The sequence below is a fragment of the Mastigoproctus giganteus genome, chromosome 3, assembly GCF_048544385.1.
Source record: "Mastigoproctus giganteus isolate SK-2022 chromosome 3, ASM4854438v1, whole genome shotgun sequence".
Classification (NCBI taxonomy): domain Eukaryota; kingdom Metazoa; phylum Arthropoda; class Arachnida; order Uropygi; family Thelyphonidae; genus Mastigoproctus; species Mastigoproctus giganteus.
In genome coordinates this window covers 222,179,807-222,206,029 of record NC_143577.1, presented here as the reverse complement: position 1 = coordinate 222,206,029, position 26,223 = coordinate 222,179,807, and the positions used below count along the sequence as shown (strand labels likewise).

Below are 26,223 nucleotides of genomic sequence, written 5' to 3'. Positions count from 1 at the left end.
CTACTAGACATCTGCGACTGGCGTATCTCTCCATTGCGCCGGTGGTCCTCACCAATGCTTTTGGCACAGAACGAATAGCTGGTGTTTTCTAACTGATTTCTACTTGTACAACTTCTGACAAGAATTCAGCAGTAGGACTGCGATCTCCGCATATCTTCCACCAATGATAAGTACAGAGGATCCATTCTATATGAAGCTATAGGTAGCTGAACGATGCACTCGTCGTCTCCTAGTTACAACCCTGATCTTGATCAGGGACTTGGCTATAGGATTAAAGGGTAGCTGGTATGATCAGTGATCACAACATGCTTGAAACTGTTCTTAGGGTGCTTCTTCCAATGTGGCACTGTATTACTTTAGTGCCACAACCACTAAAGTGAACACTGCCGGAAATTGATAAGAGCTGAAATTCCTGTAACTTTCAAGATGGGAGCCCCACTCCTCTGGTCTACGGTGAATAGTTACACCCTAAGACGTTGTCTCCCTGCAGTAGCATATAACGTCTCTTTTGATTATTAGTTATCTTTGAAGCATAAACTTTACTTAGTTTAATTCTTGTCCATTTAGTCCTAATAGATATGAGTTTTTTTCTTTATCAGGCAAACCCCAGCACCTATAAAGGATCCTGCTTGTCCTTTTGAACAATAAATATTTATTTGTTTGTTTATTTATGTAAATCCGGACTTCTTCGACATAATAATGCCACCTATTGTTCATCCACATACAGTGAAAAACGTAAGATGTCGGTTGGATCACCATCTCTTAAAAAGTCTGGACAGTAGATTTTAATACGACAAACAGCATCTTTAATGTTTGTTCCAAAATGAAGTTTGGAAGTTGAGGCGTCATTGTTTGGTGTTACTCCTTGTGTTTCAGACCATAACCACTGCCAAGCAGTGGTTATGTTCTGAATATGGTCTGAATATCAATGCTGCGTTGTACGTTGATATTTTGGACAATTCCGTGGAACCCACTCTCTGAAGTCTGGAGATAGCTCTCTCCTGTTCATAAAACAACACCGTGTGGTATCTCAATCCGTCTCGACATGAGAAAATTTCTGTGGGATATTTTTCACCGTGGCCGAGTTAGGCGGTGTGTAATGGGAATGTAGCCTGACCATCCCTCAATCTCGATTTGAATTGATATGACACATAAAAGGATGGAATTAAAACTGTAATAAAAAATTAATCCACGCATATATATTAAAATTCGAAGGGAGAAAAATTGTGAGACATTTCTTCCCTAAAACATGCCTCTTCCTGCGATTAGCCACTTAATTTTGTACAATCGAGATTTAGCAATAATTATACTTCTCCACACAACAAATCTAGAGCAACTAATAAAGGCATTGGCGCTGTAGTCTTTATACGATCACCATGACAACGATAAAGCTGGCACCATGTTTACAAACCTGTCACAATCGAAGAACCAGTTCTGTGACTGTAACGTTGCCCTTTATGATGTCATCGCTCAAAGTGGCTTACCAGTCTGCTACCTCAGAATTCCCTGAACTCTCCCTCCAGAATGCATACTTACATAATGAGCACTTCTACCAATATGTATCATTATCTGTTGTATTTATAGATGCGCAACTTCTCTGTAATTATCTTTCCTTCCAAAGTGTGCGCGTTAAAATAATTAAAAAATAACTCACCAGGTGTCACTGAGTGTCTGATTATATGAATCAGTTCCGATTACAGGAATTAGTACGAATTATTTTAATACGAAAGGGATCAAGCCTTGCATTAAAAGAAATTATTGAGTTCATATTCGAGCATAACTACATTTAGAGATGTTTTTTTAAGAAAAGTTTTTGTTTCTTAATGTAAAGAAATAAACATACTAAGGGAAAGAGAAAAATCTTTCTTATATATCTAAATCTTATTTATATTTCTTAAAAGATGCTTTAGTTTTCAATAGAGTCACAAATAAAATTAAGAATTATTAAGATACAAAATTATTAAGTTTAAGATTCAGGAGATTTAGAAAGATTTGGATTAATATTTTATATATTAATAAGGATTTGTATTATGACTAGAACTTAAGGTGGATTCGAATTAAGATGTTGGATTAAAATTGAAGATTAAGATACTGAATTAAGATTAGAGATTAAGAAGCGTTTCGGTTAAGATTTAGATTAAGAAAGATTTTGATTAAAATGATTATCAATTTCTTACAAGATGGAAAGGCACATTGTATGCATGTGTTAAATTAAGAAAATATTTTAATAAGAACGTATATTATTTAAAACAAAAACTAATCTACTTAAGTTAGAATTGTGAAGGTGAAATTCTGTGTAATTCAAATTGCTTCAGATGTTAGTTCACTAAAAAACGTTTACTTAAATTGTGATTTCATATTTGACAACCACTATTAATAGTGTTGTAATCTAGAAAAGGGCTAGGAAACATTGATTTGTACAAAAACAATGGTCTGACCCCCATTTCTCTAAATGGAAGCAACGTTTCGTGACCTATTCGGAACCGGTTCGGTAATGTCCACAGGTCTGGTGGTAATGAGAAACATGTTAGTTCATCAGAAATATCATTTACTAGTTCGAGTTGTGCAGATCCTAGACGGACCCCTGATGCCCCCATTTTTCATGTACAGCGTGCTCTGCCTAACCAAGCAATTTTCCTTCTATCCAGAAAGGGTGCCGGACTTTAAATGGGTCGTAGGTGATTCGTCAACGGCCTTATTTATTTGGAATAAACGATCATTTAATTTTTTCGTATTTGGATGCTGTTGGTACTCTTTTAGTAAGTGATATATTATATAAGACTGGGGAGGTGTACTGGAGTAGATTCAAAGCTTCAGTTAGTACAGATGGGTGTCTACCAGATTAGTGTGGGAACTAACTCAATACGGGGGGGATTCGCAACGCTGAGAAAGTTGCGACGAGGGCGACACTCCTTAATGTTTGCCTCTCCTCCTTTTTTGGTACCTATTAGCATTTAAACTTTCGAACATAAAACATCACTGAAGAAAATACTATTTTGGTGTTTTCTTCAGTAATCACTGTTTTATGGTACGAGGTTTCCTGGAAAAATGATCTCTTAAATAGCACCTCACAGAAAAAATCAGTGTGATCAACTCCCCATAAATCTGATAACCTGATGGGGGGACACTCAATAGAAACATGGCTCCCGATACATTCAGCATTTAATGCGGCAAATCGCAAGGAATTAGTTTGTTACGCATCATGCAAAAAACCCTACAAAGAATGCATTGCAGGAGTAGGAGATCTTGGTTGCAAAAATAATATGAAAAAAATATATATTAAGGCCAAAAACGGCAGCTTATAAAAAAAAAACTCCATCTACGTACAATTGTTCTACAAATCATTACCACAAATGATGTTTCAAAGAAAGCAAGTTGGATAATCCATGACCTAAAAACTCTAGCTATTCCCTATTGGGCAAACGTCCAGTTGTTGCTGCATACCAGAGCGCAGGACACGCTCTGCAAATAACTATAGATGTGTAATATTGTGCATTAAAATTTACGCGTATACCAAATGAGAAACATAAATCAGACATGAGGAGTGTCGTGGTAGTTTTGAATAACAAAGAATTGTGTTCAGTCAAAGCAGCGTAGCGGGCTGAGGACCGAAGCAATGGATTCGAATCCTGTTTCTCATAACCACATGCAATTTCATCGCTCACTTCCAAAAGCCTAGTTTCAAAACATACACCAAAGTGAGGAACTTTTGCTAGGCCATATTAAATATAGCCGAGTTCTTTTGAGGTGAAAATGGTAATATGATTTCCTCAGCAATAAACTCTGGCCTATCACAGGATGTGTGTTTAGATTCCGAGGAGAATGAGTAAAATTAATAGGATGGAGTGGAGGGTTATGTTTTCAGAAGATGAGACAAGAACCTGGAGAGACAGATAAAAAATCATAGAAAGTAATAGAAGTGGATCTCAGGAAGCTCATCTTTGGAAAAATCTGTTTTATAATATTGAAATGATATGATTTATTATCAACCTTAAGGTTATCCGAAAAGGATTCTTAGTAGTAATTTAAATATGATATATTAGTTTACTAAATTTAAAAGTTTTAAAATTGTCTGTGAAAAATAATTACGGTAATGCGTAAAGGTAATTTCTCCAAGCAATCGCAACCACTGTTCTCACGTGAACATAACCTGGCACTAACTTACACCACTCTGAACAGTTTCTAATTTTCATTCAGTAAATGACGCGTTGATAATGACTCGTTGTTACTGTGGTCACTCATGGAACAAATGACTTAATTCGCTCATAACATAAAAGGAGGCAAGGTTAAGGCAAGGAACGTATACGTATACGTTTAAACTTGGTGACTTACACCACTCTGATTTTCATCGGCTCATTTTTTGTACATCACCAGATGTACATACAAATAAATGCCAGTCCTGTATCCACGGTGGAAAGTGATAGCAAAAATTGGACTGTGTTGTGACTGGAGGAAATACTTGTTGTTGTTTCTGGTTGGGACATCTCACCATACCCAAACTACTACAGGTAAAATTTCTTGTAAATAGCCTATATTAATGTTGTATTGTCATTATATCGCGAGTCCCTGTCTTCAGGCTGAATAAATATCTCGGATTTAATCTGCAATATACAATTAGGGGACTCAGATTAATATGCATTGATTTGCAGATTAAATCCGAGTATACTAATTTATCTTTAACTGTCTCTTGAGGTTTCTGCTGCTGCCACAGGTGAAACATTTACAACCAGACTATGTTAAGAAGGCTCAATTCAAGTGGACGCTACGCAAGGAAGCCAGTGGTTTATATCCCAATCCACCACAGAGCTCGTCGAAACTGGTACCATGAACATGTGACTTGGAGCTTGACAAATGGGGTGCAGTTCTGTTCTCTGATGAGTCCCGTTTTAGCCTACAAACAGATTCTAGACGTTATTTCATCTGGAGATGAGCAATGCGGTACCATGCCTCCAACATCAGAGAAAGGGACAAATTCAAATTATTATATTAGGGCCACCCGTAATCTCTTACATATACTCATATATGTATTATGACTGCAATTGCATGTGTTCTCTGGTCGATTTGCCTGTTTTGCTGGACGAAAAAACCCAGTTTCTGAGGAAAAACCTTGCTATCTACGCCTGAGACCGAATAACTCAGCCACGGAGTGAAAAAAGCCCACTAGAGTTCCTGGTGTCATAAACGGGATTCGAACCCGGGCCTTTTCCACCCGGTGTGGGGAGGACGGTGACGATACCACTGTGTGCTACGCGCGCAGACGGATAAAGGGACAGTTAAGGTGGAGACGGTGTTCTCGTGTGGGGCAGAATAATGATCAAAGGCCAACTCCTTTTCATGTTTTTGATAGGGGCACCATAACTGCGCAGAGGTACCGAAACCAGATTCTTTAACCCTTTGTGCAACGATTTAGGAGTGCAGTTGGCCCAGATTTTTTTTTCATTCACGACAACGGCACTACACATAGATCTCAAGAAGGAGAGGAAAATCATGAAATTGAAGATATCAACGAATGCTGGGCCAGCGCCATCACCAGACTTAAATTCGATGGAACACGTGTGGGACGCCCTTGGTGGGTCGCATTGCATTCCGACAACCAATTCCTCTGGCAAATGGTGAACTAAGGTCTGCGCTGGTGGAAGAATGGGATTTGTTGCCACAGAATCTTATAGACACCCTTATATCCAGCATATTTCACCTGTCAGACCTATTTAGCCGTTGGAAGGGATCATCCGTCGTACTGATATCATGTGACCATATTTTCGAGCATCTTTTATCGACTTCTGTAATGTGACCTTTATGGCAACTCTTATACAGCCCTATAAATGTCCCTTATACCTGTCCGAAGTTTCTGGGTGTCTGATCATTTCATCGTGTGGTGTACCATACCAAATTTTGTCCCGTTTCATCGCAAGCTGCACGAGTTACACCACGTTTTTCACGTGTTCTATTAATTTTGTCGAGCAGTGTAGAAATTTAATTGTTTCCTGGAATCTAATTTTATTCCAGAACCCTGTAAATATAATTTATATATAAAATCAGACGTTCTAGTTGAAAAAGAAGAAATTTAAAGATGTTTCAGTTCTTCATTTTTCCACAACAAAACGCTTTTTCAAAATACATTAAATATTTTTATTTTGTAAATATCGCCAATATCCAGTTCTCGATGAAACAGTTCCCGGTGAAGGAAGGATCAGATTTGAAATGAAGTAAGTCGTTAGGTTATAAACTTTGCCAAATAGGCGTATCTTAACTTACATTGAATATTTTAAAGTTTTTTTTTCTCAGGTAAATTATGGTGAAAAGGTATTAAAAGATACCTGATGGCAAGTGTTCTCTAGTACCAATAAACAATCTCTTGACTTGTTTACACCGTTATATAGAATTATGTAAGCATCTTCTTTTGGGATTAGACTACATTTAATGAATGTATATGTACTAACAGCTTTGACTTCAGAAGAGGACGAACTGATGTTTGACCTACTTACCCATCGATCCTACCATCAACAGGGATGACAGTATCAAGCTAACCACTGAAAGGGGTAGACAAATCGATGTCGGTTGTCGCCACAACAGTTGCATTACCGCCCACTAGTCGGAAGATAATCTGAGAACCGTCTCTATTGCGCTAGAAGCAGAAAACTGATAGCAGGAAAAGTTGGTAAATACGGACATAAAATATGAGAGTTTGTTCATCTCCTTGAAAGGAACAGTGAATTTCTTCTTCTTCTTTAGAACACTTTTGGGACAAACTCAAAAGCTTGCCAATTATAGTAAAGTTGTAGATTCTAGGTACCCACAGCACTGTTTCAAGTCTGAATTTTAAAAAAAATATAGATATTAATAAAGTTATGAACATTTCTATCAAATTGAATTAAAACTATGTAAAAGTACTGCTCAACTCTCATGCGTCCGGTAACCCTATAAGATAATAATTAAATATCTCTTACCGCCTTGACGTACGATTCTGACAGTGTCATAATAACTTGTGTAAACATTAGAAAACGAACAAAATGGTAAGTGAATGGTGAGTCTAAGAGTGTGCACATAATGTCACCTTATGCTTTCAACACGCCTAAGGCGAGTTATGTCGCTTATACAAACCCTCGTGAGATAGCACCGTTGGTATAATCAAACTTTAAAACGTCTCGTATAATTATAGGTGTGTGACTGAAGAGTGTTGTGTACTTGTCTTGTTGATGGCCCCAACGTGACTGCAGTTGGGGGATATAGTCAAACTGGATGTTCCCCCATTGCATGTGCTGACGCCATTCTGATCCCCCTAGGCGGCATGGCGTGGGATGCTGACATTGGCTGCAACTGGTGTGACCAGTCTGGGACTCTTTAACTTGAAATTGCTTGATAGCAACCACCCACATAGGGTGCCCTGGCACTATAACTTTAACACCCATTGCCCATTCCTACCCCAAAAAACTTCAGTGTTGGACCCTACCACCCTAAATGATTTTGCTGCTCTTAACAGTTCCCCTTGTGGAGGTGGATTCCTCCACAGGGATACCCCTCTATCCCTTTAACTTCCAAATTATTGGTGGAAGCCTTCCTATCATCCAATAATAATTTGGAAGTTAAAGGGACAGAGGGCATCTGTTCAATAAAAATTTCTACTTTTTTCACGGAACCTTCCCTGGCAAACTCAGGCGAGGCCAAAATTAGCCCCAGCCGGACACCTCAAATGCTACTTCCTGGCCCATTTCCTCGTGTTAGGATGGGAAACGGGGACCTTGGTTTTCTAAAAGCCCTTTGGCTAAGAGGCCAGATGAACACGAGACCAACACCACCCAACGCAACACTACAGAGATCACATAACAAACACACAATAACTGACTTTTACAGAGTTTGTTCAGCAACAAAGTACACAACACGGAATGGTGGAAATCCCTTGTTTCCCCACGGACGGTGATTATACCAACACTAAATAAGTATAATCACCGAACTCAGGTCTTTTCCACACCGGGTGGAAAAGACCTCAGGACCTTTTCCACTAGGGTTACCGAGAACAACCTCAACCCATCCGCCTCATATGCATGTCCACCTATTGCGTGTGGGAGGAAAAACCTTTCTATCCGCACCAGAGCCCGACTAACTCAGTCAAGGAGTTAGTTGCGTCAGAGATTCGAACCCCGGCGTTTTCGACACGGTGAGGGGAGGACGGTGGTTATAACCGTTGTGCTACCAGGAAGACTGTTTAAATGCTGAAAATTACTATAAAATTCTTAAAAACTGAAATATTTTTAAAACGTGCTTTAATTCAACAAACCTCATAAAATGACAGCCTCATAGTATAGATATTCACAAGCATTTCTTACGCACGCAGGTAACATTCTGTTTTAAAAGAACCTCACTTAATTGCAAAACAATTATGGATAAAAGAATTACAAAATTTCAAAGAATGGACCGATTCCCTTTTATGGCAGATCATCTGATTTCATTGCACTCGAGTTTTGTTTATGATACTATTGTGAATATCCCACATAATTGTAGCCTTCTACACAATAAATAGTGATACGGGCAACGTCTACATTAAACACAGTAATTAAGTTAGATTTTCATAATCCCTACATACTGGTTTTTATATACCTGTAACTCCCATGTGACAAAAGAAGCCATTTCTCTATTTCACGATGGCATACGTCACATGACTACACTTAAACTTTCGTCATATATTCTAGAGTTCCAGTGTTTGTTGGAGATTTGTGATCTCGAGATATGTAAAAACAAAATTTTACCTTTTTGGGCACTTGAATCAATGCCTTTTAATTCCATCAGGACTGATACCACGGCTCTGCATTTTAAGAAAAGTCTGGTGTGTTATTACTGATAAATAATTTGAAATACATCTTTAATGGAATTTCAAAAGCTACTTGTCCACACTTTCCTTCTCAGTGTTCCCATCTTGCTCGACTGTCCTACTCGCACAGAGAGAAAGGCATTCGATGAGTCAATAAATAGACTCCAGTGTTGGTCTGTAGGAAATTACAAAAATGCTCATAGCTGTAGGAAAGATATTATAGTATGTCACTGAGCCTTCCACGGAAAAATGGGGAATCAATTATTTTCCAAGGTGTGTACACCATGGAAAGACTGTACCTAGGGCCAGCAGCTTGGATTTCAGTCTTGACCTTAAAAGCTCTGCAAACCTTTTGGGGAGATTTAAATCTCTCGCGAGATCATCGAGCTCACTTTATGTAAGTTGTGGTCCAGAGTCGTGAATTTCTTCATCAAAATACGTGTAGTTTATATCATCCTCTAAATAACAAATGTCACATTCGGGATCTGATGGCATATGTTCAAGGACAACTGTTGGATGTGGTACCGATTGTTCATGTCCAACGGGACATGAACAATCCTTTCCACCACAACACAGTTACCACAAAAGTAATAAAATTCATTTGGATTGTTTACACAACCACGAGTTGCCATTACAAAGATTCAGAATAAGAAAATCATCTTAGAAGCAGATACTAGTTAGCATAATTGCACTAGAAAACAACTGAATGCGTTAAAAATACTTCGCAAATGTATACAGCAACTTGAATTGCCGACTTCGACATGTCTGGAAACGTCTATACCTGTCAGGAAACATATACATGGTTTAAACTTTTAGAATCGGCACTAAAAGTACGCCCAGAAACACCATGAATTTTAGGAACATCAAAATCTATGCATATCTAATTATTTCTGGGCGTGTAGCTTAAATGAATTGTGTTGTTGGTGCCATCCATAGGCACCAACAATCATTCCTCTTTCAAAATGCAGAAAAACTACTTTTTCCCATGCTTGGTACATTTTTCAAATGGTTTATACGTTAGCATGTGGTGAATAGTGCTAGTAGTAACTTAGATTATCTCTTATTACGCCGAATCGGTTCATTCTCCACCATTCAGGGGGAGATGATTATGTTTCTATGGATTTTTCCGTTGGTGACGCTTGGTTCGTTTTAAACCAAGGCAATGAGGTGTCAGTGTATTGTGGATGTGAATTGTTTGGTGTTTTATAAACTCAGTTGCCGATGGGCCGTTAAAACTCAAAACAAATAATAAATACAAATATTCTTCGGTCCGTTTGCCTAATGGGTTTGGTGAAAAACACGAAAGAACAAAGTGTGCATTCTTAGTTGCTGTGTGTCATCCATACACTGAAGGTGGAAAATGCCTTAAGTAATATATTATCGTTTTTCCGGTTTGATAACAATGAAGAGGGCGTTGTATTCCTCTTTGTAGTTCATTCACCTCACGCTGGCGCTTTTCAGTTTATTTTACAACCAAAAAATTGATTCCGAACAGTTGCTGCTTATTTAACAAGATATCATTTTAAAAACAATCGAAAGCACACCTTTCATTCTTATATTAAGATGTATCTCTAAAACGTAAATTTAAAATATTTTTGGAGCTCTCACACACAACACCATAACCTCACCTTTTCAATTTAAAAACGATTAGAAATCTTCTCCAAATATGAAAGATATTTGGAGTGAGATTTTTGCTAACACCTCCCTGTGTGGTTCCCATGGGTATACCACCAAGGTCAGTAACACTGCTCCTGATATATCGAAGGTGAATATCCAGTTTCGAACCTACATAAGAAGAGGTCGCGGTGTCATCAGGCAATATTTTTTTGCATTCAATAGCTCATTAAATAAAACAGACTTCTTACAAATGAAAAAAAAAAGGTCACATCTGGACCATGAAGTGCATAAATTTCATGTGTTCTCTGTCTGTTTTGCTGGCCGCGTGGTAGCACAGTTGGTAGAATCGCCCTCCCCCCATATCGGGTGGAAAAGGACCTGAGTTCGAGTCCCGTCGATGATGTGAGGAATATTTAAGGGCCTTTTTCAAAACGTGGCTGAGTTAGTCGGTCTCAGGAGAGTGCAGCATGATTTTTTCTTCCAGAAACTCGGGTTTTTCATCCAGCAAACAAAAAATCGACCTCAGAACACACGAAATTTACAGACAGTATACACGAAGCAATATGGCCTTAATCGCCGCTGCTCCTAAAACCTTACTACTACAACTGTTTTGCTGGACATAAAACTCGAGTTTCCTGGGGCGAGGGGGAGGAACCTTCCTATCCTCGCCTAAAATACCACTTTGAAGTCGGAATATTATAAGTCGCAGCTTGATTTCTGTAAGAAGGACCATAGTCATATAATTACTCTTTAGGAAACTTTTCGTTGTTATTGTTAAGATATTTATAAGACACAGTTTAATATTAACGAAAGCTTAAATCATTTCACAGTGTACTCATCAACAGTGTAGGTTTATTTATACTGTATACACTGTATTAATAATGAGCCAAAACATTATGAACAGCGAGTCGTTATGCAAATCGAAGCAACTGCAGGTGAAGTCCGTTAATCAGTGTCACTATTCAGATGGAAAAGACAGCAAACTTAAGCGAGTTTGACAAAGGCCAAATTGTAATGGCCAAACGACTGGGTCAGAGCAAATCCGAAACGGCACGGCTGGTGGGATGCTCACGGTCAACCGTGGTCAGTACCTACCGAAAGTGGCCGAGGAGGGAAAAAACCCACGAACCGTAGGCGAGGCGTTGGACGACCACGGCTCATCGATGCTCGAGGTGAGCGAAGGCTGTCCCGGATGGTACGTGGCAACAGAAGGGCGACTGTGGCGCAACTCGCCGGTAATTGGAATACTGGTGACGGGAGTAATGTATCACAACACAGTATATCGAACCCTGCTGAAAATGGGGCTGCGAAGCTGCAGGCTGCTCCGAGTGCACATGCTAACCATGGTTCACTGCCGACAGTCCCTACAATGGGCACGCGAGCATCGAAACTGGACCTTGAGTGATTGGAAGAAGGTCGTCTGGTCCGATGAATCACATTTCCTGTTGCAGCATGTGGATGGCTGGGCACGTGTGCCTCGTTTACCTGGGGAAGTGATGGCACCTGGATGCACTGTGGAACGAAAACAAGCCTTTTCCCCGGTGTCATTCTATGGACGATGTTCTGCTGGGATACCCTAGATCCAGTCATACATGGGTCGGGCACTCTGATATCTACCACCCACCTAAACATCATTGCTGACCAACGGTCTTTCCCTCTGGCAGTGCCGTCTTTCAGCAGAATAATGCGCCATGCCGCACCACCCGGATTGTTCGAGACTGGTTCGCGGAACATGAGGATAACTTCCAAGTATTGCCCTGGCCTCCAAGTTCCCCAGACGTCGATCCCATCGACCATCTGTAGTTTGAGTTGGAACAGAACCTCCGATCTGCAGCGTCTCAAGCACGGACCTTACAGGAGTTAAAGAATCTGCTGGTTACGTGTTGGTACCAGATACCACAAGACACATTTAGAAATCTTGTAGCGTCCATGCCGTCTGCGCGGTAGCACAGTGGTATCGTCACCGTCCTCCCCACACCGGGTGGAAAAAAATCCGAGTTCGAATCCCGTCGATGACGCGAGGATCTTTAATGGGCTTTTTTCACTCCGTGGCTGAGTTAGTCGGTCACAGGCGTAAATAGCAAGGTTCTCCCCCCCCCCCAAGAAACTGGGGCTTTTCGTCCAGCAAACCGACAAATCGACCATAGAACACACGCAATTAACAGACGACACAGCACGGCAGATGAATTTAATTATTCGGGTGGCCTAAATTTAATAGTTTGTTTTTTTTTTTTTAACCTCCATGCCTCGCAGGGTACGAGCTGTTTTGGCTGCACGTGGAGGACCAACATCATATTAGGTAGGTGGTTGTAATGTTTTGGCTCATCGGAGTATAAACTTGTTTTGTTTTGTTTTAAGACGCTATTAAAAATTACGATTTTTAACTTTATTCATTATAATTATGAAAATGAATTATTTAAGTACACGTATACAGATATATATTTTATATATAAAATAAACAGATAAAAATTATAGGTTTTTTTCACGAGAATAACCCTTGGCGAGGGTTATTCTCGAAATTTTTCTTTTTGGGGTTATTTCAAAGGCAAAGTTTATCAACGAAACATTTTCTAACTGTGGCAGACTTCAAGGAGAGCATTAGAGGGTATTTTGGAAACATTCCACAAAACAATGGTTTATTACAATGCAGTTCTGCATTACCAACCTATGGTTCGAAATCGGTTCATATTGAATAATTCGATCAACAGATGTAACGCGTATTGCACCATGTTTTCTCACTAGGGCTATTGCCAAAGAGGTTTCGTGAGGGTAGAATCTTATCACATTCTTTTCGTTTTTCAAATATTTTATCGATGATATTATTAAGCAAATAGTTTATAGCCTAATCCGTCAAGGATCCTCCATACTGTACTCACAACAACAACAAAGATGCACTTTGTATTACGACAGTTGTGACCAAGCAGGTGTTTTTTGATAGTAGATTTGTTAAGTTTGTGAATTGCCATATTTTATCATGTGGTTGGCATTTCATTTTGGTTGCGAAATTTAAGCCACCCTAATTGTTCCGTGGGTTCACAGGAAGATAATATAACGTATAGGAGGTCAATTAAAAATATTTGAATGGTTCTGTTATTTAGCCATATTTTTTAGAATAATTTTCCCCTGCTAAATAAAAAGTCTGATGGCAGTCAATACATATCCTCCCCAATAAATATCCAACCCAATAAACAGGGTTTTCAGACCACATTCAATTTATAGTCACACTAACACCTCATAATCTTAATTTCTTTGTCGCAAAAACAATTTCAACGTATTAGATAATTAATTAACCCTTAACTGTACTGGTGATACAAAATTACCCTCACATGTCGGCGGGGTCTATCACAACTCATGCAGTACACTGTCTGAGAAACGCACAATTTTTATTTTATACACTTTTAAGTGGCATAAAGGTTGGACACAATATACAAGGTGTTACTATTGAAGTACATTTAGCTGGAGCCACAATCAAGAGAACAAAGGAAACTGTTTTCACTGGTGTGTCGAAAGCGACCATCTCAAAGTGGAGGACAAAAGGAGAATACAGCTCTTAAGAGGAAGAAGTGAAGCAGAAAATCGATACTCCAAGAACGAGACTGCAAGAAGTTAAAGAGAATGCAGAACGGAAGGTCCATTGTGCAGAAAATGACTAAAAAATTCAATTTTGGCAAAGAGAGGACCATTTCTAATTGAACTATGCGGCGAGAGTTGAAGGATGTGGGATTTGGTAGAGTGACGAGTCTCAATTTAGACTTTTCTGCACCAGTGGTAGGATGAAAGTAAAACCTTCCTACAACAACCATCATCCAGACTATCTCATGTTCACCACTCAAGAGACTGGCGATGATATGTTCTGTTGGTACAGCTTGTATCCGCTCATACTGTTAGAAAGTTGTTGCCTCCAGTGAATATCTTACTGACGTATCGGACCGCCTGTGCGGCAGCACAGTGGTATTGTCACCGTCGATGACGCAAGGAACTTTTGTGGGCACGCAATACCCTGCAATGCTTCATTTTTACCGAGATTGCGATGGTTTCTTTCCAAACAGAAATGCAACTGCTTATAGTGCAAAAATTGTTTCTAATTGCTTTTATGAATATTCCCAAGATTTCCAACATCTGCTCTGGCCGCCTAATTCTCCTGACCTGAAGCCAATTGAAAATTTCTGGAATACGTTAGAGTGTGGCTTCGAAGTTCTCTAATGATCACGATACAGCAACTGACAAATACCTGATGGAAGAACGCTGAAATCTGCAACCAGACTTCCTAAGACACTAAATGAAATCCATTCTACGACGTATATTCGGGAAAAAGTTGGCCCTCCCAGATATTGAACAAAGGTGTCTTTTTTTTTTAGTAGACACTCAGTGTATATTATGACAAGTTTGATTAAAGACTTGATTACTCGCAATGAATGGAAGGATATAAGACAACTCATCTTTTGAAAATTTCGAAAAATAAAAAATGAATAAATGGAATTGACCTAGATGCTCTATTGCGATGAAGCTCGAATTCCTGAAATGTCAGTGAAAAAACTTCTAAAAGCCAGTAGACATCCTCTTAGATGCATAATCAAATCAGAGCTCCAAAAGAATGAACACCTTTAAGCTTGCAGTGGCACAACAAATATATTTTCCTGCTAAGGACTACTAAGCAGTCTACTGACGGTAGGTAGTCTGCTTAGTAGTCTTTATAGTAGTCCTTACTAGTTCCCTGAGAAATACAGCAAACTTCTAACTTCTTTCACTTCAATTATATCAATTCATTTTGTATAAGACCAAGGAGCCTTGTTTCAACTTTCTGTTTCTTCACGACAATACATCACAGAATGCCCCCAGTGAAATGCAGTTTCCATGCACCTTCAACATCACTTTCAAGGATATCTTTATAGTTGGATTGGGCAGATGAAGGATCTTCACCTTTAAGAATATAAAAAAGGCTAAAAAATTGTGCACTGAGAGCGTACATTTATTGTAGGCACTTTTAAAAATAGTGTTTCTGTTTTGGGATTCTAACTCAGACTTTTTCCACACACGATGAGAACACCATCTACATCGTTATCTACGAGTGCTGTTTAAGAATATATTTCTCAAAGAAGGGCTTGAAGGAAAATTTGTGCCTACTTCAAACTCTACGTAAGCTGATAGGAGTGCAAGGTCCGCGTTCTTACAAAGGTAAACGGATATAACGTATGTACGTAGATGTATCTTAGGTATCAAGGAGTTACAGCGCGTGTGGGTGCGGGAGGAAGCATTAATTCAAGGGAAGTCACTGCAACTATCTGGTTTTTTTTTTTTGTAATCTTACCTAAATATAGCGCAAAGGATTCGTAATTTTGCAGCGATCTTCCGGTTGTGATACATGACTCCAATGTCATCCCAATTTCAAGTGAAAGGTGAACCACACTTTCACTTACCTTTTTATTCTATTAGCAACAATACTGTCTTCCAAACCCCATGTACTTTTTCTGACCAGAATCTCAATTACCGGTAGATACATCCATCCCTCATCTCAGTTATCCTAATTATTCGCTGAATGGTTCCTTTCTCTTAAAAGGTGGCACTTGTGCATATGTCCGCCTTATATTCCCTGTCAGAGACTTAGTAATTTGGAATCTCCTCTTTTCGTTCTTCTCTGGCTTAAAGCCCTGTTGCCTCTATCATTCTTCCAACTCCACTAAACACTTGGAACCTTTGATTTCATCTCTTTAAAACTTGACTTTCTCCAGTCAAACTTTCCTAATAGTGAGGTAATTTTCCTTGGTGATTTAAATGTTCACAACTCCAGCTGGCTCCCGTTTTCTAAACACACTGACCCAGCTGGTCGAGATGCTGAAGCTTTTGCAATTACTAATGACCTCGCACAGATTGTTTATTTAACTACTAGAATACCAGACAATGCTAACTTCATGTCCAACTGGTAGCATTCTAGTTGCTTGCCAAAGCTATTGGCGGTTACTTTTGCCCATCTCTATCTCACGCCTGACAAAACCAGATGGTTCTATTTCCACTTCAGCCAAGGAAAAAGCTGACCTTCTAGCATCCCATTTTACTTCTAACTCGTATATTGGTGATCTTGGTAAACCACTTCCTACCATTCCCAGTACACTACATTCAATGCCTCCTGTGGTCTTCTGTCAGAAGAATATAAGAATTTTAAACTGTCTTGATGATGGTCCTGATGGGATTTCTACACTTATTTTCAAAACCTGTGCTCCTGAGCTTACTCCTGTTCGGTGTGACTTTTTTGACTTTATGATTTCACAGGTGTTTTTTCCTTCTGCATGGAAATTTGCTCATATCCAGCCAATTCCTAAAAAGGGTAATAAATCATCCCATCCAATTATCATCCCAATGCACTTACTTCTACTCTTTCTAAAGTAATGGAGAAATCTATTAAATGCCAACTCTTAAACACTCTAGAAACCTTCCATCTTATCAACGGTTTCTCAAGGTTCAGTCTTTCTCTCACTCTTTTTCTCTTGTATATTAATACCCTTCTCCCATTGTCCGGAGATCCTATCCATAGTTTTGCTGATGATAGCACATTCTTTCCACCTTCCACTTTGAAAAACCTTGCCCTGCTCAAACAGCTTCAACTTTTCGAATATCCGCTACTAATTCCTTAGATGGTGATCTCCAGGAAATTCTCCACTGGGGCAAATATAACTTAATCGATGTCAAATATAACTCATCGATGACACTGATTTCTAGATAAGGTCAGATTGGGGATTGCCCTGACTTCTAATCTCTATTGGCACGAGCATATCACAAATATTGCTTCCGCTGTCCCTAAAAAATTGGTTTTCTCTTTCGCTCTTGGGGTTACTTTTCTTCCAAGCAACTGTTTGCTCTGTACAAATAGCAAATCCTCCCTACTATGGAATATTATTTCCGCATCCTGGGCGATGCCCCCAAAACCTCTCTCAGGCTTCTAAGTTGCATTAAAAGAAGAGGGCAGTTAGGTTTATTAATGCTTCATTTCTAACAAAGTCTGTCTCATAGACGCTCTGTTTCTGCTGCATGCCTTTTCTATAAGTACTTCCATGGGCACTGCTCTTCGGGAAAAGCGAGAAAAACACGTGCCGGAACCAGTCAGCATCCTTTTGCTGTCCAACTTCAAACTCACAGAACCAACTTTTCTCCTTCCTCATTTATTGCTTCAACTTCCATTTTCTTGAACAACCTCCCTTCGTACGTATTTCCCGAAAATTGCAATCTACAGAAATTCAAGTCTAATGTCAACAAATATCTTCTTTCGTCTTCTCAACCTTCAACCCATTCAAGGTATGAAGTATTGCAGTTTCTAATACCTTTGTTAATTGGGGTTTTCATATATATATATATATGTAAATAAACAGCCTCTTTGATGTTAAGACGATTCAAAACTATACATATAGCAGATACTATCAAAAGAATACAAAAAATACAATATGATGTACTACACTATTTTCTTGGTGAAAAGGCAGTAGTACACCAGAGTGTGCTTTTTTTTTTTTGTAACTTTCCGCGAGTTATGCTTAACAACAATAAAGGTACTATAAATCGGCTTCATTTTATTAATAATTTGAAATTGAAATGAAAACTGACATGTTAGAGACAGCTCGCCATTTCTGGGTTGTATTTGAAATGAAATTTAATATAATCCATCAAATTAATCGCCAGATTCTCTCGAAAGTCCGAATTTCTTTAAGAATTTTTTCATGTGCCTCCGATACAGTTTCCATTTCTTTATCTTCAGTCGCTGTCTTTTTGCTGAATACCCGCTTATTAGGTACACCTACCTAATAGTGAATAGATCCGCCTTCAGATGTCAGAACAGCTTTTGAGGTATCGAACGAGGTGCCGAAAGTGTGCCACAGGGATGCTGACTGAACTGCCTGATGAAGTTGCAAATTAGATGGATGCGTATCTCTAATCCGAAGAGATTGCTCTGCATCATACCACAGGTGCTCAGGTTGAGATCTGATGATCGAGAAGGGCGCTGCAGTAAAGTAAATTCACCCTTATGTTACTGTAACCAGTTCTGTAAAATTCTGATCTTGTGACGTAGTGCGTTAACCTGTTGGAAGAACCCATTCGCAGATAGATACACTGCAGAAGCCACAAAGGGATGCCTTCATTGGTTAGTTGGTGGTTGTAGGTTTTTAGGCGCATCAGTAATTTAGACCATATTATTCTTTATACAATATCCGTAAATTTCATGTATTTTGTGGCCAATTAGCTGGATGAAAAACTAAAATTTTTGGGAGAAAAAACCATATTATTGACCGACTAACTCGGCCACATTCTGAAAAAGGCCCATAAAAATTTCTCACGTCATCGACGGGATTCGAACTCAGGTCTTATCTCATCTGGTGTCGGGGTGGACGGCGATTCTACCAAATTGGGCCACCCACAAGGGCTTTATTTGTTCTAAAAACATATTCACATTTCTGTGTTCGTTGCTTAACTTTTAAGATCCAGTGGCGGTTTTGTGGGGAACCACTGACAGATATACACTACACACTATCCAGTGTAGTATTACCGATGTGACAAACTTATTGAGCTGGAAATTCTTAAGTAATATCTCTTTCTTTTAAAAATTAAAATCGGAATTTCACTGTAAACTTCATAACGTGTTTAAAAAGATATTCCAGTTACTAGCAAAAAATTGCGACTATAGGTCAAATAACGGCAAACCTAGTAACTGCATTTGGTTGTGCTGCAAAAAAATAGGTCAAATTCTGACGATGCCTTCCTATATCAATAAAATCATTGGCATTTCGTAGAAAAGAATGTACACAAGTTGCAAAGATTCCTGAAATATGAGAGTTGATTTAGAAACCTGAACACACTGTCAGGGTCAAAATGGTTTCGGGTTGCAACATCAAATCAAGCACAGGTATTACTAAACTGCAACAAAAAAGGGTAGGGGAAAGTGAGGGAAGAAAAAGAGTAATGGCCGGAAGATGTCATTTTATCAGTCACTAAAATTAAGAGTCACCGTGTTTGTTGGACAGCGTAGTGCAATGACAATATGAGATGAGTCATTGATTACTTCATTGTAAAATACGTAAAACACACCGGAAATCAGGATATGACGACTGTCGGGATAAAGGTGTGAGTAGGTCGCCCGCACTAGACCTGATAGTGCGTCACAAGCATCTTTCATATAGCGTGGCTTGGAGTATTAACTCAGTCGGCGTTTGGAAGTAAGGCAAAAGACGTTGGATAGGCGGAACGTTACCAGGTAAGACCATTCTTATTAGAACAAAGCACCTAAGAGTTAAATACTTTAATGGAGACAGAGAAGATATAGATGTGTTCTAGTTCCAATATCATAATAATAAAACAACTTAGATCGACGTAACATTTTCAACTCCTTCCACAGGCATCGAAATGGAGAATTTTTACGAAATGGAATCCTCAATATCTTATTTTTGATAATCAAGAACACGACATTACCTAAGTCCTATTGTATTAATACTAGTTTTGATATTTTTTTGTATTTCATTAATATATTTATTAATTTAAAACCATTCTTCTAATATGTCACTCAGTTGACAGTGTGGCAGACGATTTATTGTAATATAAATATACCGCATGGGCGTCGCCCTCTAGGAAAATTGTTCAAAAATTACGTATTAACATAAAATAATTATTTTCCTCAGAGGAAAATTTTATATTGAGACAGTTAATACATTTATCCAAATATTTTTACTGGTTACTATTTTAACGTTGTTTTGAGCTTAAGTCAAAATCGATAAATGATAAACATATTTTTAAGGCGTCGTATATATGTAATAAAGTGAAAATTTCTGCTTGGTGAGTTTCTAAGCTTAACAAAGTATAATTGTCAACGATTAAGTCTAATATTCCCTATGGTTGTCTCATTGTTTTCTAAAGACAATCTGCAACATACTTTAATTCACCTTTCCCCTTTGTAAAGTGGCATGTCTACTTCCTCTTGTAAAACTGGTTTTCTGATGCCTTCTGAGGTCACTAAAGAGGTGGAACCAACACTTCGACCTTGGCCAGTGGTACAGTCGTCATCGGTACAAACAGGAAAGCGGAAGTGGTGAAGCAGTGATTTTTGGTTGATTGAGATTAACACACGTTAAAAGAATGCTTGAAAATCATCAGGTGGGTTGTGTGAATCATTGCTGATACGAATAATTGTTACTTTAGCAAGTACGTGCAATTTAAGTTTAGACTATTAACGAAAGACGTCTCCATGCCTGTCCATATGTTTCAATGGAATAGAACCTACTTGATACCGGTCGTGTACATCCACTGATTTTCACTTGTTAATATTGAGTACATTTCCTATGTGAATGCTATTCAAGTACCTACTAAAAGAACAGAAGTTGTATTAACTTATTCCAGTTATCATGACAACAGCAGTAAATTGGATTCGGGGAGTTCTGGCTGTCATAGCCCTACTAGGTGGAACTCAGAGTTATCAGATCATTATTAACGATCATGGCTATGAAGAAATCCTGGTTGCTATTGAGAGGGACATCCCAGAAGACAGGGGGCTAGTGGATTCCATCCAGGTATGCATTTACTATATTTGAACAATCAATTGTGATTTTGTTGAAAATACCCGTACTTGTAATAAACTATAAAAGGTCTATATCAAAATTAGCATTAATAATGTTCTTATATTTCAGGAAATGTTTACTGATGCTTCCAAGTACTTATTTGAAGCCACGAAAGGACGAGTATTCTTTAAAAACGTTACAATAGCGTTGCCAAACACATGGACAAAGAAAGATGGCGATATGGTTACCAGTAAGATGGACTACTTCAATGAAGCCGCAATTAGGGTTAGTCCACCAAACTCTCGGTATGGAGATCGTCCCTATACAGTCCAACCTGAAGCCTGTGGGAAGCCTGGACAGTATATCCATCTAACCCCGAAGTTTTTACAAGATTCGAGAGACTCCTCAAAAGGACTATATGCAGGTGAGTACTTTATGCTATTAAAATAATAATAATAGGTTTTAATTTAAATTTTCTTGATGCAAACATGGATTTCGATGAAAGAGTGGATGAAATCTTAATATTCCCACAATATTTGACCCAATTTTAAAGCAAAAATTGGCTAGTTTATGAATCTTAAGGAACTTCCAACAAATCTTTAAAGATAAAAACATTTCGGGGGCCAAAGTGTCTTAACTGTTTTACCCGATTTCAACATAACCCCAAACTGTTTGTTCATAGCTAAAAAAATAGAAGCCATTGCACTGCTTGTAAAACAATAATATATAATCCTAAATTAAATAAACAGTAATGGAGAATTATGTCATTTAAAATTAAAACAAAAATTACATTTTTTGTTCATACTTACTCCCAAATGGTCAAAGAAACTAAATAATTAAAACTCGTGATAGAGCATCTATAATAGTGTAACAGAGACTATTTTTTTATTCTTTCTACGTGGTAATTAAATGGAATTTTGTTGGAACTTGGGACCGTCAAAATTTGTTTACCCTAGTCCCTTGGATCTCCAGCCCATGAACTGTAAAACTAGTTCTAACCAGGTAGTATTTATGATTTGAATGGCGTGGCCATTTTGTTTCAAAATGGTGGACTAAAATAAACCACCCTTTTCAAGATTAATGATGGTAATTAAAATTCTGGAGAGTACTCTACTCATATACTGTAAATTTGCTTTGGATCAGACTGTAAACCTAAAACTTATTACGAGTAGCAGATATAGTGATCCAATAAACCTGTTTTCTCTTTCAGAAAGTAGGTTAAAGATTCCTGCATCAGGTGATGCTTGCATCCCAAGTGAACTTTAGGATTTGTCATGTTCCCGATTTAGAGTTAATAACGACAGGGTGGGACTGAAGGATCCTTTCCGCCGTCCTATTCACCCCCTAAAGAAAACTTTCAGACTAATTAACAGTATTCATAATGCATATCAGGATGGCTGTAACATAGCTGTATTCACCTTTCGTGATCTCATGTGTAATTTATGTTAACATTCATAATTTAGCTGTTGTTGTTATTTGGTTTTTAGGAGCATTAGCAACTAAGGCCATATTGCTCCCTCATAATTTAGCAAGATCGATTTTCTCTTGCACATGCACTGAAGAAAAGATATAGCAGAATCAGGAATCCCCTTGAGATTCTGTATAACTCCCTTTCTATAGTGGGAGAAAAGGGTACATGTCAAATACTTCAAATTCCTTCCGATAAAAAGGTAGTAGAGTTTTTTTAGGAGCATCAGCAACTAAGGCCATATTGCTCCGTGTATACTGTCTGTAAATTTCGTGCGTTCTGTAGTCGATTTTCTGTTTGCTGGACTAAAAACTCTAGTTTCCGTGATAAAAAAACCATGCTGTCCTCTCCTAAGATCGACTAACCCAGCCACGTTGTCAAAAGGACCCATGTAGGCTTTATACAGAGATCATACCCCAGAAGTAATGCCCACATTTTGTTTTATAAAGCTATCTTTATTCCATAGCATCGTTACTTATCATACTACACAATATAAGTACATTATCAAGTTGACAGCTTGAATAAATTCAAGGAAGAACTGGACAAATTTTGGAACGTATGGATGGGTGAAATGGAAAGTGTTTTTCTTTTTGGCTGATGTTGTTATAAGCTTGCTTTCTTGCATCATATGCATCTTCTAATGCTAATGTTAATAACGATTCCTGACATCATCAACGGGACTCGAATTCAGATCTTTTCCACTCGGTGTGGGGAGGACAGCGTCCTACCAACTGTTCTACCCACGAGGGCTATAAATAAATAATTTAAAAAAAGGATAAAGTGACTTAACTGCCTCAATGCTCTAAGCACTGAAGCAGTTACGGCTATGAACAGTATATCGTGTTTGTAAATTGCATGCATTCTGCGAATGGTTTCGGGAGGAGAAAAAACATGTATCCTCGAACTAACTAACTCGGTCATTTTGTGAAAAAAATTCAACATACTGGTTTTTAAAATGAGCTTTTAAACAAATTTATAATGTCTCTGAATCATTCATGGCTAAATGTTTTAGCCGACCAACTATGCAGCAGTCGACAGCATCATCCCTATACTACTGTGGTTGCTTATGAATGTTTCCAATATCCTTCTCACACACCAAGAATTCAATAATAACTTCTTCCGACAAAAGTTCATGGAAGCAGCCATGTTTAACAACTGCAACATCACGACTCCATGTTAACTACCCTTATGAACTGTTACTGAATGGCATATTCCACTCCACTGTGATACGAATTTATAATCTGTTAAAAAAAATTGTGAAGAATTTGTAGCCATTTTCATTTCACATTTGTACATGCGTTTAAGCTGATTTAAATCCACTTCACTATTAAATACCAAGCTTATGTAACATCAGCCAAAAAAAAAAAAAAAAAAAAGCATTTCACACAACCATTCCCTCTAAACGTTTGTCCAGTTCCTCCTTGAATTTATTTAAACTATCAACTTCCGCAACGACAGATGGAAGTTTGTTCCAGCAATCAACTACCCGCTGGCTAAATGCAAATTTCCGCACATCTTTTCTATAACTGTCTTTTCTCAGTTTGAATTTATGCCTCCTCATGTTTGTAATCTGAGCAAGAGAAAGAATCGAGCCTGCTCAACCCATTATACACCTCAATCAGATCACCTGATTGAAGTGTATAAAAAAAATATAAGGTGTATAAGAAAATCGAGCCATCGATATCAAGTAGACCAATCTGATTCATCCCCTTCCTTCTAGAGTTTATATAACTAAAGAAGTCCTTGCTGTCTTTCTTAGCATCTTTTGCCAAAGATTTCTCATAATCTGCCTTCGCTTTCCTAACTTTCTTTGTGACTCCATGATGTGGCATATGCAACAAGTAATGACCATCCTGATCATCGTGTCAACCACCGGAAAGGTGCCAAACACCCTAGCAGCAATAGGTCCCCCAGAGACCACCTACAAGGAACTCCAGAAAGTCCAATCCTGAACACCTGTAGGATAGTCAGAGGGTTTCTCGACCAACAGTAATAATAATCACCAAGTGTACTTGGTACCAGTACCAGTCACGGGGTGGAACCCCCATCAGGAAGAAATAATAATAATAAAGCATTAGACTAATTTGAAACTAGTAACCTTTGTATACTCCTCTGGCATATGTGGCCCTTCTGGATTATTATTTATTTTGTTATTTTGACTTTTAACAACGTTGAAATTTGAAATATTTTTAGAATATATCAGTAAATATGTTAAGAGTTACATATTCATTTCGATTAGTAGTACAGAAAATGCAATTCATCAAAGGCAATCAATTTGATTTATGTATTATTATTTTTTTAATTCAATAGGCCGACAGCTGGTACATGAGTGGGCTCATTTTAGATATGGTGTATTCGATGAGAATGGCAAGCCTGGAGATGAATTATATCCAGTTCTATACCAAAAGGATGGTGAGGTATGAAATGTTATTCTTACTAATTGATTCCTTAATTCTTGCTTAAGCCCGGTTAACTCCTTACAGCAATCGCTCATTTAAGAATCGATTATATATTCCCTGGAAAGCGTCCATTACTTTATTATAACATAAAATTAATTATGCTTAATTAATAACATAACTTAATCAAATATTTAATTTAAAGTATTTATCATCAGTCATATGGAAACTTTTCTTGCATTTATAGTTCCTTCCTACAACCTGTACGAAAGGTATCAAAGGATGGTTAAGACGATCCAATGGGAAAAAATGCCGAATATCAGAGGATTTTCGAGTTGATTCCGACTGTATATTTATTCCAGATTCTGAATCCACAAACGCCAGAGCATCAATTATGTACAGCCCAATCTTACATTCGGTAAGATTTCTGTTATCACAAGATTATTTAATTTTTTTTCATTGAGAGCGTTTTTATCATTTTATTTTATTGTAAATAAAATTATCTGTTTGGTTTCATTTTAATTTATGATCCTCCTCACCACAGATAAAGAATTTCTGTGACAGCGAAGAACATAAACACAATTCATGGGCTCCCAACGAACAGAATGTTCAATGTCAGTACTCCAGCACAGAAGATGTGATCAACAAGCATCCTGACTTCTTAAATAATACTGGGTAAGCATCTTGAATATAATGAATAAAATTAAGTGTATACAGATGACATCCGAATTCTTCATTAGTGATTCACTTCGAATTAACAAATATAATTAAAATGCTTATTTTCCCTTTAGAATGACCTAATCCTGTGTTATGTATATCAATAGGTTATTTCGTGAAGCAAATGACTCTGTGGTGCCTAATTTTAGAATATTATTGCCACAACCTGACACAAGGGGACGCTACGTGTTAGCCATAGATATCTCGAAATTTCCGGAGGTAAGTTACATAATAATTCCTTTTGTTTTGTTTTGTTTTTTAATTCCGCTACAATAAATATGTCGATTTTTTTTTCCGTTTTATAAATCTTGTAACAAATATTTAAAATTACTGGATTCAGTTGGCTCTGTTTCCTTTTCCGCTTAAGAAGGAAGGAAGGAAATTCATAAGTAGAACTGGTATTCAAGAATCACATCATTTCCTATGAAATAGATACATCCGTTGTTCTACCTAACAGCAATGCCTTATTTAGAGATTCTTTGGAATTAGGTAGTACTCAGTCATTGTCTAATCTTTAAATTAACGAGTAATTATTCCTAAATACTTTAAATAAAACGATAAAGTATACTTACAGTTCTATTTGTATAATAAAACGGAAACAGTTAACCGATTGATATTACATCAAATAAAAAAATAATAATTTTAGATCGTGACGTTGCTAAGCAAACGCTTTCTATTTCAGCCAATCATACG

General features: G+C 38.0%; 1 protein-coding gene across 1 annotated transcript in view; it reads left to right on the top strand.

Moving 5' to 3' along the window:
* The window catches only part of LOC150088771 (uncharacterized), a 202,530-nt gene that overhangs the window by 165,383 nt on the left and 10,924 nt on the right, over positions 1-26,223 (top strand). Inside the window, exons 53-58 of the mRNA XM_090370318.1 lie at positions 20,784-20,961; positions 21,079-21,373; positions 24,728-24,834; positions 25,061-25,231; positions 25,358-25,488; positions 25,638-25,749. Of these exons, the coding sequence (XP_090226444.1) occupies positions 20,784-20,961; positions 21,079-21,373; positions 24,728-24,834; positions 25,061-25,231; positions 25,358-25,488; positions 25,638-25,749 (994 nt within the window). The remainder of the gene's footprint in view (positions 1-20,783; positions 20,962-21,078; positions 21,374-24,727; positions 24,835-25,060; positions 25,232-25,357; positions 25,489-25,637; positions 25,750-26,223) is intronic.